This window comes from Hyla sarda, chromosome 7 (genome assembly GCF_029499605.1).
Source record: "Hyla sarda isolate aHylSar1 chromosome 7, aHylSar1.hap1, whole genome shotgun sequence".
In the NCBI taxonomy this organism is placed as follows: domain Eukaryota; kingdom Metazoa; phylum Chordata; class Amphibia; order Anura; family Hylidae; genus Hyla; species Hyla sarda.
Window position 1 is genome coordinate 197,061,407 of NC_079195.1, and position 14,482 is coordinate 197,075,888.

General features: G+C 40.1%; 1 protein-coding gene across 3 annotated transcripts in view; it reads right to left on the bottom strand.

Annotated features, from left to right (window-relative positions):
• Positions 1–14,482, bottom strand: part of RABGAP1L (RAB GTPase activating protein 1 like) — a 430,423-nt gene that overhangs the window by 340,313 nt on the left and 75,628 nt on the right. For all 3 annotated transcript variants that reach the window (XM_056532031.1, XM_056532030.1, XM_056532027.1), the window contains one exon: positions 657–767. In XM_056532031.1, coding sequence (XP_056388006.1) covers positions 657–767 — 111 coding nt within the window. The remainder of the gene's footprint in view (positions 1–656; positions 768–14,482) is intronic.

Below are 14,482 nucleotides of genomic sequence, written 5' to 3' on the forward strand. Positions count from 1 at the left end.
GGCAGATGTTGCTGCTGTGGAAATGCTGCCGTGTGAACAGAGTAGCAGAATCCCATTGAAATCGATAGGACTCTGCTGCTGCAGAATGTCCGTGCAGAGAACTGCACATTTTGCCATGTAAAGATACCCTAAAGGTCTAGAGAGGGAGAGCTGCTGTGTACTTCAACTGTCTATGCAACAGGGATTGACATGGCTTTAGATGCAGATTAGTCCAATCCAATGGGATTAATCTGCATTTTAGCCATCCAGTGCATTCTGCACTAGCAATACTTATAGAAAACGTATCAGTAACTCCAAATCTGTTGTTTGTTTTATCTTGCAATGCTGATATAACAATCTAGGCCAAAAAAAAAAAAACATCTGTGCCATAGTTTACAATTGGAAAAATTTACCAATGGAAAAATTGCTAAAAAAATTAAGTTGATATAACAAAAAGAAATACAGCCTTACAAGACTTATACCGGAAATTAAGATCAGGTCACCTAGATTACTGCATATAAAGTTTTCAGGTATGTTGTATGAACTCTCACTTGGTAAGTAAAAGGAAATATTGGGGTCTGCGATACAAGGATAGGCTATAAATGCTTGTTTCATTAAGTGTTATTTGATATAAACTAGATACTGGTAGATGATTTAGGTTTTCCTGCTTTGCTCACCTTTCTATTACTAATTCCTTGTTTGACACCTGCTGGATAGTGATCACAACTTTCTTCTCCAGTCCTTGCTTCAGTTTGAAGAACAGTTTGTCTCGATCTTTTGGCACTGGGCTGGTGAGACAAAAACACATTCTCTGTTATATTGTGCAACAAACCCAGTCCTTTCCAACTCAAATTCATGATGTCTTCAGTCATCCCCAGATCACTCACATGTACCTTTAGGACAATGGGAGGGAGAGGAGAGCACAACAGGACATCTCTAGCAGAAGCTTATGATATAATAGTATTGTAAGACAACTGAGAATGTTCAGTAATAACTACAGCTAAAAAGGCATATGCCCTATTGTCAAAACAACACACTGAAAATGTATTTCTATTTTTATTTCAATTTGTCACCAACTTAATGCAAATGTATGTTTAGAAGGTCAGTAACAATCAAAAGAAAGACAGAAGGGACTATGACTGACTGCAGTAGTGTTCTGCTCCTCGCTACACCCACTGTAGCTAAGAAGCGGCACCTACACATCACAGAAGGGGTATGAGTTGAGGCAGGGGAGCTGGGCAAACCAGATCCCCACCTCCATTGAGCGCTTGAGTGCAATAAAAAGGTGGTTAGTAAAGGACATAACTCTGCAAATATGGCACCTATATATGTAAGTTACCACAGTTTTCATAGTTATTCACCCACACTATAACCCAGTATATTGGGTTTGGGGGGGGGGGGTTAAAAAAGCTGTCAGTATCTCTTAAGAAGAAATATACAGATGAACAACACCGTTAATAAAAGCCTCTAATAAAAAAGCAGGGATTTGTAGGTGAAGACGGAGACACATCACTCAAAACAACAACAAAACACTCCAACTACTACGCCAAGCAACGTATAACTGCGACAAATTGTTGCAGTCCTTATAGTTTACCTGACATTTAAAAAAACTTTTGACATGTAGAATTGTGTCAAAAGTTGTGATTGGTTGGGGAGGGAAGCACTCTCTATGCATACGACCGAGACAAACTCAATTGGATTACAATGGGAGTCCATCTTGTTCACGCGGAACAGTGCTGGGAGAAAATGTGCCTAGCATGCAGTTCTCCTGGCTTGTTATAGCGATGCGTTGAGGCCTTAACACCCAAACCCCAACCAATCTAAATTTTTTGCCTCTATTTATAATATGTCAAAAAGTTTTTAAAGGTGCCCAATTAAGGAACTATTAGAAATAAGTACGAACCAGCTGATTTTGGCAACAGTTCTAATGTCTGTATGAGGAACTCCAATCTCTTTCAACAGAGGATGTCAAAGGAGATGAGATTCAGGCATGTTTGATTTCTATTGCCCGATCCTTTGGTTCTTGAAGAGATAAGCCACCACCAGAGTTATCTGGCAAAGACTCACCCTTCCTCTCTTCATTCAGAACACATGAATGCCCGGCAGAGACAAATGTTTATGTCTTTGAATGGGTCAGCAGAGATAAGTGTGTGGCTACCTTTAGGTATAAGGCCTTTATTGATATTGCCGTTGGGGCTCTTCTATATGAAGCTCTGTCGGCAATTCCATCCAAACAACGGGAGTTTAGAGGAGAAAAAATAGTGCATGTACTTTTTTCCCCCAGTAAACTACCAGATCAATGGGATCCATCAGGACCTGGTGGTGACCCAGAGGAGTTTGTTGTGCTCTTACCCATTTTGGGGCCATTCGGTGCAAAAAAAGAAAAAGAGCCGCACTGACCAGGAACGGAACGAAGCACAACAGCAATGTGAACATTGCCTAAAGTCTACCACTCCTGATAACATTAAGTGTATCAAAATCCACTTTCACTATAATAGGGATTATTTTCCAAGAGTATGTTTTATGCTTTTTATAAAGCAAACACGCATACTGCTTTATTTGCCCAGATAAATTCTGGGAATATTTCCTAGGACGGTATCTTTAAAACAGTCCTTTTAGAGTTCCTTAGCACAGAAGACGTGTCCTATGCAGAGATATGAAGATCAGGCAGATGTCACCCTAATCTCTTCACTACCGTCTAATAATTTCTAAGCAGAACATGATGTGCTCTTATAAACCTCTTTGTCTGCGCTCGTTCTGCGATTCCTGTATTGAAGTGCAATTTGACAGTGAATTGCTGAAACAAGAAAACATGTTGTGGTGAGGCTACAGCTGCTTATCCTTAAGATACAAATAACTGCGGAATAGAAGATCTTTTCTGAATAATCTATTTTTAAAGCTTTTCACAACATTATTTTTATTTGAAAGCAGAATGGGCAATTTTCCACCCAGGCTTGTGAATGCTGTGATGACAGCCATTGTAATCTGTGACTGTGACATTAGCATGTCAAATAGACAAGACACCAGGAAGCCATCAATATAAAAAAAAAATTAAAAAAAAAGAAGAAGTAGATCACTCTGTCTCATTTTCTTGAAAAAGCTTCTCAGGCTTGTTTAAAGAAAGAAAAAATTAACTAGTAATGGCAAAGTATGACAAGCTACAGTATGAATGGGCTCGGTGGTGTGGTGGGAAATTCTATAGTAAGCTCAGATGTAAAGGTTTCCTTGAATTAGATGGAAGACAATGCTTAACTCTATGTCAGAATTCTCATGACTAAAAGAATACCTACAATTATCTGTATTTACAGGAATTGTCTGGAGTCTTTACAGTACAGTGGTCCCTCAACATATGATATTAATTGGTTCCAGGAGAACCATCATATGTGGAAACCATCATATGTCGAGTACATAAGTCTATGTAAAAATGGTAATTGGTTCTGGGGCCTCGGAACCATTGTATGTTGAGTACATATCTCTATGGGAAACTGCTAATTGGTTCTGGGATGACCATTGTATGGGGAGTGTTTAACAAACCAGGGTGCCTCCAGCTGTTGCACAACTACAACTCCCAGCATGCATGTACAGCCATTGACTGTCTGGGCATGCTGGGAGTTATAGTTTTGCAACAGCTGGAGGCACACTGATAGGGAAACATTGATGTATGGGGTGTATAGTGTGTATATGTATTGTATGTGATGTGTGACATCGCATACAGTACTGTACAGTTCTTTAAATACCTTCAGGGGGAACAGAATGTCCTCCATTACGATCCTGCCGACTACAGCTCTATAGGAAAGGAAGGGGAGCAGCTCATTGGATGCCTGCAGCAAGATGCTCCAGGCTATTGGCTATGGCTGCACTGGGGGGGGGGGGCGGGGCTTACACGGAGCTCACAGTGGAAGCCTGCGTGAGTTAGCAGGACAGCATGTGAGTAACAGGATGCAGAACGGGGCACATTATACAACTATCTGTCATTTGCTGAAGTTGTCAGCGCTGTCAGATAGCTGTTTGTACGATGGCCCCGACACACGGCAGCATCATATGTCGAGGCTGCCTTCAACATACGATGGGCTCTGAGAGGCCATCATATGTTGAAATAATCATATGTCGGGGCCATCATAAGTCGGGGGATCACTGTAATAAGGTACTCCATTACTAGACATCTTATCCCCTCTCCAAAGGATAGGGGAGAAGATGTCTGATCACAGGGATCCGGCCACTGGGACCACCCGTGATCTCCGGCCTTGCACCCCATAAACATGGAGCAAACTCTGCTCTGTGCCCGATTACGAGCGACAACAGCTGTCACGCCCCCTCCTATAGACATTAATGGTGGCTGTGGTCATCATGCCCCCCCCCCCCCCCCCCCCTCCATTAAAGAGGTTATCCAGGAAAAAAAAATGTTTATATATATATATATCAACTGGCTCCAGAAAGTTAAACAGATTTGTAAATTACTTCTATTAAAAAATCTTTATCCTTTCAGTACTTATGAGCTTCTGAAGTTAAGGTTGTTCTTTTCTGTCTAAGTGCTCTCTGATGACACGTGTCTCGGGAACCACCCAGTTTAGAGGAGGTTTGCTATGGGGATTTGCTTGTAAACTGGGCGTTTCCCGAGACAGGTATCATCAGAGAGGACTTAGACAGAAAAGAACAACCTTAACTTCAGAAGCTCATAAGTACTGAAAGGATAAAGATTTTTTAATAGAAGTCATTTACAAATCTATTATAGCAAAAATATTTACCAAAAACCTCAAGGAAAGTGTCTACATTTTTTAGAATTAATGGAACAGACCGTGCTTCAATTAACAGTTGTATTTATTAAAATATCACAATAATAATAAAAAATGGTAATAGTAACAAGATCCCCTCATAGGGCCCTATGGGGGGGGATCTAACAATGTAATAAAAGTTATCTAAAATAATTTCTGATGCCACTAATAGATTATACTGTGCATTCACTTAATAGAATATATATATATATATATATATATATATATATATATATATATATATATATAAATATATCCAACAATAGATAATTCACTGTAAAATGATGAAGGATAACAGTTAATGTATAGCAATGTTGCAGAGCTATTTTTCAATGAAGATAGAAATATGAAACAATGTTGCAATATTGTCCTCTAATAAAGGAAATATAGCAGGGTTGCGGTATCCTCTGAACAAACAGTGTTGTTAGTCCCAGCAGAATATATAAAGAATAGATAAAAGTTTGTAGGCTGTTTGCGCTGATAGTTGTCTGCCAGCTGGTCCGGACTGCCCCGGACCTGTTGTAAAAGCCGCCCGTCTGTATGCACAGGATTTAAACAGCGCTCTCGATGTAAAAGTTATGGGCTCACCGGTATTCTGATGGAAATCAGTCCACGTTTGTTCTGGGTCTGATGGAAGACTGTAAGCCGGTTCACCGACACGCTGCAGCACCTCAGCCTCGTGAATTCAGCGTGTGACGTCACTGGAAGCTCTGCTGGAGCAAAGGCCTCACTGGAATAGAGATGGAGCAGGGGCCGTGGATATTGTCACCCGCATATGGATCGTCTGAGAGGTATGATAAGGTACAACTGCCGGATTAGATGTTGGTACAACAACCGCACATGTAGGTGGCATCAATCACATAGACGCATTTCAGGGTGCCTAAATGTCGACCCTTTCTTCAGTAGGAATATAAGTTTCTGGGAATCGACTGCCTTTTATTTAGCACAGAATCAAATTGAAAAGGAAACTTGGAAAACATGTTATGGATTAAATCAAATATGGCAAATAGAAGACTGTTCACATCTCTTAGAACTACAACAATAACGGTTGTCTCTAGTGACTACAGAGAATACGTATACGGTAATCATCGTAAAAATATATATAAATATTAATGGAAAAAATAAGAGGAATATAGGTGAATCATAAATATACCAAATGAAAATAGATAGAATAAAATAAAATTAAAATAATGATATAAGGAATGCATGGAGATAAATAGGAAATACTGGTAATACTAGATATAGAAAAAATGAAAATGTGAGTAGAAAATAAAAATAATAATAAATGAAAATAATAAATAAAAACAACAATAACAATGGATATTGAAATCAAGCAACATAACAGAACAATGGTGCTGATTGTGGTAGCGGAGTCGACCGTGGCCAGCGCCTCTGAATTGTACAAGGCGGTGGTCAAGGTCAAATCCGCTCCCTACAAAAATCCAAACAATTCAAAACTAGAGTTAAGTCCTCCAGGTTCCAATGTGGAAAATTCAAAAATCTTTTTACTCTCCGCTCTGGACATTTTTATCATGTGACTCCCTCCCCTCCAATCTTGTTTTACAACCTGAAGACCAACAAATGTGAATGAGTCCACACTACTATTGTGGAAAGTAATAAAGTGTGCTGAAAGTGGGTGTGTGATGGACCAACTCCGCCAGAAGTGACTTCTCCTTCCGGATGACAAGCCCCAGCATCTCACAGGCAATATCCACTGAGAGAAATAGAGATTATTGCATCCTTGTACCCAAAGAACCAAGCAACACGAGTCTTCAGGTATAAAATCTGAACTCTTTATTGTGGAACAAGTGTCTTCTTTTATAGGAAGGACATCACAGGGGGAAGGGTCAGTAAACACAATACAGGTGACAGCGAGTCTGGGAGATAATCCAATAAAAATAGCTCTCCCTGTATAGTGCCTTGAGTGCAAAATGTGGAGGTGTGCAGAAGTCAGACTGTGTGCAAAAGGGAGAAGCATGTGTAGAATTAGTGCATTGTACAAAAGGTGAACCGTGTGCAACAAGTGGACCGTGTGCAAAAGGTGTATTGCGTAAAGGAGGTGTACAGTGTGCAAAAGGTCGACAGTGTGCAAAAGGTCGACAGTGTGCAAAAGGTAGACCATGTGCAAAAGGTTGTATTGTGCACAGAAAGTGTATGAAAACAGTAAATAAAAGTATTTTAACTCTGAGCTTTATGTCACTGGACACATCAACTGAGGGGTACAAATAGTGATGTCCTAAAGTCCATCCAAGTAGGTAGGGTGACCCTAGGATCCGTCACAGTGCTCCCCCCTAATAAAATGGCAGACCCGGTGCAATCCCAACGGATCCACTTGGGGCTGTCCGGGCTTCAACCACCAGACTCAGTTGTCCTGGTCCTCCTCTTGGTTGGGGTGTGCGGCATGGGAGGAGCTAAACATCTTACCCCATCTTGGCGCAAGCCTGGTGCTCTGGAAGGGGTACATAGACAACATTATTTTGATTTGGGATGGGAGCTCCGTTGAATTAGAATCGTTTATTTCTCACCTTAACACTAATTATGTTAATCTTCCCTTCACGTCCACTATCAGTCAGGAATCTATTAACTTTCTGGATTAAGAAATAAAGGTGGATCAGGGTAGACTAATCTGTAATACTTATCAAAAACCCACTGCAAAGAACAGTTACATAGGATATTCAAGCTGCCATCTATCAAGATGGTTAGCCAATGTCCCTAGGGGACAATTCCGCCGACTGAAAAGAAATTGCACGCTTAATGAGAATTTTTTAGAGGAAGCGACATCTCTGATTAATCAATTTAAAGAAAAGGACTACCCTGATTCGCCTTTAAAAGAATCATTGGACTATGTTAAATTTTATAGAAAATATTTTTTTGATGTAAAAGAAAAAGAGGCCAGTGATCAATCCAATATTAGAATAGTAATCCCATACAACAACTCTCATAAAAAGGTAGAAAAAATATTTAACAAGCATTGGCGGATAATCAAACAAGACCATGACATAGGTTGGGCCTTACCAATTCACCCACCTATAGTTTTCACTAGAGCCCCAAATTTGGGGATAACAATAGCCCCTACAGTTAAACCACCAACTCAGAAAAAACGTAATGATTCATGGTTAAGTACAAAGGGCTTCGTTAGATGCAATATGTGTGCGAATTGTATTAAGACAAAAGGTCCCAAAAAAGTTAGAAGTACAGTCACACACAAATTCATTTAAGTGGAGAATAAATGAGTTAGTCACGTGTAGTACGAAGGGGGTTATCTACCTGATTGAATGCGGTTGTAAAAAACATTACATAGGGCGCACCAAAAGACCATTAAAAATGAGAATCGCAGAACATCTTAACAACATTAAAAATAAAAAAAATTTAACACCCACTTTCAGCACACTTTATTACATTCCACAATAGTAGTGTGGACTCATTCACATTTGTTGGTCTTCAGGTTGTAAAACAAGATTGGAGGGGAGGGAGTCACATGATAAAAATGTCCAGAGCGGAGAGCAAAAAGATTTTTGAATTTTCCACATTGGAACCTGGAGGACTTAACTCTAGTTTTGAATTGTTTGGATTTTTGTAGGGAGCGGATTTGACCTCGACCACCTCCTTGTACAATTCAGAGGCGCTGGCCACGGTCGACTCCGCTATCACAATCAGCACCATTGTTCTGTTATGTTGCTTGATTTCAATATCCATTGTTATTTTTATTTATTATTTTCATTTATTATTATTTTTATTTTCATTTTATTTTTACTTTTTATTTTTTATTATTCATTATTTTTTTTTTATTTTAATTTTATTTTAATTTATTTATTATTTATTACTTTTTATCTTTATATTTCTTTATTTTTATTTTCTACTCACATTTTCATTTTTTCTATATCTAGTATTACCAGTATTTCCTATTTATCTCCATGCATTCATTATTTCATTATTTTAATTTTATTCTATCTATTTTCATTTGGTATATTTATGATTCACCTATATTCCTCTTATTTTTTCCATTAATATTTATATATTTTTTTTAACGATGATTATACGTATTCTCTGTAGTCACTAGAGACAACCGTTATTGTTGTAGTTCTAAGAGATGTGAACAGTCTTCTATTTGCCATATTTGATTTAATCCATAACATGTTTTCAAAGTTTCCTTTTCTATTTGATTCCATGCTAAATAAAAGGCAGTCGATTCCCAGAAACTTATATTCCTACTGAAGAAAGGGTCGACATTTAGGCACCCTGAAATGCGTCTAGGTGATTGATGCCACCTACATGTGCGGTTGTTGTACAAACATCTAATCCGGCAGTTGTACCTTATCATACCTCTCAGACGATCCATATGCGGGTGACAATATCCACGGCCCCTGCTCCATCTCTATTCCAGTGAGGCCTTTGCTCCAGCAGAGCTTCCAGTGACGTCACACGCTGAATTCACGAGGCTGAGGTGCTGCAGCGTGTCGGTGAACCGGCTTACAGTCTTCCATCAGACCCGGCACAAACGTGGACTGATTTCCATCAGAATACCGGTGAGCGCATAACTTTTACATCGAGAGCGCTGTTTAAATCCTGTGTATACAGACGGGCGGCTTTTACAACAGGTCCGGGGCAGTCCGGACCAGCTGACATCACCACCGGCAACATTTAATTTCCATAACCATAGTCAGCGCAGACAACTATCAGCGCAAACAGCCTAAAAACTTTTATCTATTCTTTATATACTCTGCTGGGACTAACAACATTGTTTGTTCAGAGGATACCGCAACCCTGCTATATTTCCTTTATTAGAGGACAATATTGCAACATTGTTTCATATTTCTATGTTCATTGAAAAATAGCTCTGCAACATTGCTATACATTAACTGTTATCCTTCATCATTTTACAGTGAATTATCTATTGACAGAGATATACATATCCTATATATATTATATATATATATATATAGGATATCTATTAAGTGAACGCACAGTATAATCTATTAGTGGCATTAGAAATTATTTTAGATAACTTTTATTACATTGTTAGATCCCCCCATAGGGCCCTGTGAGGGGATCTTGTTACTATTACCATTTTTTATTATTATTGTGATATTTTAATAAATACAACTGTTAATTGAAGCACGGTCTGTTCCATTAATTCTAAAAAAAATGTATACACTTTCCTTGAGGTTTTGGGTAAATATTTTTGCTATAAAATACTTTTCCTTTGCACCTAGGGTATAGGTGCTCACCCAAGTCAACCTCGGATTAGTGTATTAATTGTGAGCTGCACTTATCCTCCTTTTTCTTTAAATATAATTTACAAATCTGTTTAACTTTCTGGAGCCAGTTGATAAACATAAAAAAAAGTTTTTTCCTGGATAACCCCTTTAATGTCTAGGGGAGGGGGCGTGACGGCTGTGGTCGCTCGTAATCCGGCACAGGGCGGAGCTTGCTCAGTGCAGAGGGTTACTGTGGTACCAGGCTGCTCTTCTTTATAGCACCACAGGAACAACATACAACTGCTATAGTTTGTCTATAGGAGCTTTATATTAACATAGAAGTCATTACATGTTTAATAACAGTTGGGGAGATTTATCAAAACCTGTGCAGAGGAAGAGTGGTGCAGTTGCCCATAGCAACCAATCAGATTGCTTCTTTCATTTTCCACAGGCCTCTTTAGAGGCCTGTGGAAAATGAAAGAAGCAATCTGATTGGTTGCTATGGGCAACTGCACCACTCTTCCTCTGCACAGGTTTTGATAAATCTCCCCCACTGTGTACATTCTTCATTCTATACCAGAGCTTTTCAAACTTTTAATGTTGGTGACACACTTTTTTGGAAATCAACCATTTCGCGACACAGTAATTCAGTCTTAGGAGTGTACATAAGGATTTCTTACATCATACATTGAACCACTTCCACTGTTTTATCCCAAATACAGATACTGCGTATGAATCCCCAACCACGGTGTGAAAACATAAATTTGCCAGAAAGGGATGCCATGAAAATACATGCAAGGTGGTATTGCTAATTTTTGTGTGATACACCTACCCACTGCAGCCGACACACAGTTTGGGAGGCGCTGCTCTATACCTTTAAAGCTACCATACAGAGGTAATCAACACAGCTGCAATAACACTTTATTTTCTGTACTGATATCTACACACATCTAGTTGACAGGAGGGGCATTGCAACTCCTTCTGGGGGCGTCACTGTGAGGTGTGCTGCAGGCTGGTGCACCCTTTCACAGGAGATTACGTCAAACAAATGCCACGCCCCCCTCCTATAGAACTGCATTGAAGGGGCATGGCCTGACGGCACAAGGGGCGTGGACAACTCCCGCAGCGTGCTCAAAGCTTTAGGAACTAAATGTTCCAAATTCTGGCCAGTGGAGTACCTGTCATGAGCTTGCTAAATCTTATAATCCTCCCAGTTCACTGCCCCCATCATGATAAACCACCCCCTACCTTTATTTTTATTATTTTTTAGTTTTCTACCTTGATATCACTCTGTATTTTCTGCTCAGTCAGATTCAAAGACTAGAAAGGGGCGTTCCCCAGCAAGCGTGACATCATCTGAAGCCATACAGGGGAGAACTTCCTCCCTCACTCAGCTACATACAGACAAGAGCAGTTCAGTGTGTGAGATGAGTTATGATTGACTAAGGCTGCACACACCCCTCAGCACTCCAGACTGCATTTCCTGATTTTGGACTTCTGCCAGGCCAGCAGGAGTCCAAAGTCTGTGCAAGAGATGGGGGGGGGGGGGGGGGCGTGCTCTGGACAAGTAGGGAGACACCTTGTGGCAGCTTTTTAAAACACAAATAAAACATAGAAAATTTCATTTTTTTTAAACAAAGTACATTAGAAAGATTTTAATTATTTACCATAAGGAGTTCAATGGCAAAAATGTGTTTTAATGATAGTACCCATTTAAAGGTGCCAGTTATGGTTTCTACTGGACCCTCTAATCTATATGCTAGTTTGATATCCTTTTATCCTTTGGATCTTACATAATATTAAGAGCTGATCCAATATGTCAGGTACTGGTTATTATTGATGTTTAATAAACACTTATACCAATAGAGACACTTGATGAAAAAATAATTGTAGTACCTGTATGTTTGCATAATTAGTGATATAATATGTTATTTACCTGCAACAGCAGAGATACTTGATACAAAAGAAATTACCTCACCTATTTATATGTGAGCATGAACAAGTGATCTCACGCTATGCAGGAATATGCCAATGTTTGGTTCAGTTAAGAGTGTGTTGGTATATTTAGAATTTTTCTCCCCTGATGACGTAACTGTCACAGGTGAGAGAAACGTTTTGGAAGTCTGATTTTTTTTGGGGGCACAACATGTTGGGCTGGCACAGAATATTTTGGTGGGCAATGTCCAAGACTTGAAACTGTCCAGGTTTTGTATATATTCCTTGGTGCCTTGTGGTCTAACGAATTAGACTCTGTGTTAGGTATTAACACAATTGTAGTGGTCTACCAATTGGAAGTGTTTAAAAACATAGTTTTTATTAGGCTTGTTTAAAAACATTACTAATGTTTTAATACGTAACACAAAGTCTAATTACATAGACCAGGAATATATATACAAAACCTGGACAGTTAGCAAGCCTTGGACATTGCCCACCAGTCTTTTCTGGACCATTGTAACTTGAAACCAGACTCAAGATACAATGCTATGGAATCTGCGAAACATGTCAATTGGCTGGAAGAACCGACCAATCAGAATGGACATTTTCACTGGTAAAACCCCTGTATTCCTGAAGTGCATGCACTGACTGGAGTCTGGTAGCGCCCCCTATAGTACAGGGTGGTATTACATGTTCTGTACTCTTTACCTGTGCCAGGGTTAGCTGCTCATTTGGACATCAGGTGAGGGCAGCTCCATTTTCAATTTTTTTTTTTTTTTGTGAGCACATTGCGTGTACTGTACAGGACCCTGAAGAAGCTCCCATCCCTCCTGTCCTCTACATAGACCAGTGTTTCCCAAAGAGGGTGCCTCCAGCTGTTGCAAAACTACAACTCCCAGCATGCCCGGACAGCCGAAGGAATCTTTTTTTTCCCCTCAGGTATATTGAGGATATAAAGTTATAAACTTTCTCTTGTTGCCCCGTAAGTAGTCTCCTGGGTGAGGAGCTATACTTACCAAGTCCCCCACCCCCACCAAGTCCCCCCCCTTACCAAGTCATGGGGCTGTTCGGGACCGCCGCTGTGAAATCGCAGCATCCCGAACAGCTGTAGGACACGAGGAGGGTCCCTTTACCTGCCTCCTGGTGTCCAATCGCCGAATGACTGCTCAGTCCCTGAGATCCAGGCATGAGCAATCAAGCGGCAGAATCATCGATCAATGGTTTCCTCTGAGAAACCATTGATCAATGTAAAAGATCAGTGTGTGCAGCGTTATAGCCCCCTATGTGAGCTATAGAAATAAATAAATATATGTGGTATCACAGAGTGCGGAAATGTCCAAATTATAAAGATATATAGTTAATTAAACCGCATGGTCAATGGTGTATGTGCAAAAAAAAAAAAAGGTAAATTTTTATATCATGAAAAAATGAATAAAAAGCGATCAAAAAGTCCGATCAATACAAAAATGGTACCGCTAAAAACATCAGATCACGGCGCAAAAAATTAGCCCTCATACCGCCCCGTACGCGAAAAAATTGAAGTTATATGACTATTTTAAACAAACGACCACATTTTTTAATTATCGATTAAGCCCCGCCCACCCCTCCTCCCAGCCGTATACGGGAACCGTAATGACAAACCGTAGTGTGAACCCAGCCTTAGTAAGGTATCATTTTAATCGTATGGGCCTACAGAATAAAGATAAGGTGTCATTTTTACCAAAAAACTTACTGCGTAGAAACGGAAGCCTCCAAAATTTTCAAAATTGTGTTTTTTCTTCACTTTTGTCGCACAATGATTTCTTTTTTTTCCGTTTTGTCGTAGATTTTTGGGTAAAATGACTGATGTCATTGCAAAGTAGAATTGGTGGCGCAAAAAAATAAGCCATCATATAGATTTTTAAGTGTAAAATTGAAAGAGTTATGATTTTTTTTTAAAGGTAAGGAGGAAAAAAAAAAGTGCAAAAACGGAAAAACCCCTGGTCCTTAAGGGGTTAAAGAAGTTGTTACAGGTCTGTGAGAGACAGAAATCTTGCTCGTTTGTAGGTGACCAAATACTTATTTTCCACCATAATTTGCAAATTATTTAAAAATCAGACTGTGATTTTATGGATTTTTTTTCTCATTATGTCTCTCATAGTTGACGTATACATATGCTGAAAATTACAGGCCTCTCTCCTCTTGTTAAAGGGGTACTCCGCCCCTGGCATCTTATGCCCTATCCAAAGGATAGGGGATAAGATGTCAGATCGCCGCGGTCCCGCTGCTGGGAACCCCGGGGATTGCCACTGCGGCACCCCGCTATCATTACTGCACAGAGCGAGTACGCTCTGTGCGCAATGACGAGCGATACAAGGGACGGAGCAGCGTGACGTCATGGCTCCGCCCCCTCATGACATCACGGCCCGTCCCCTTAATACAAGTCTATGGCAGGGGGCGTGACTTGTATTGACGGGGGCGGCCGTGATGTCACGAAGGGCGGAGCTGTGACGTAACGATGCTCCGGCCCCTGTATTGCCCGTCATTACGTGCAGAGCGAACTCGCTCTGCGCAGTAATGATAGCGGGGTGCCGCAGTGGAGATCCCCGGGGTCCACAG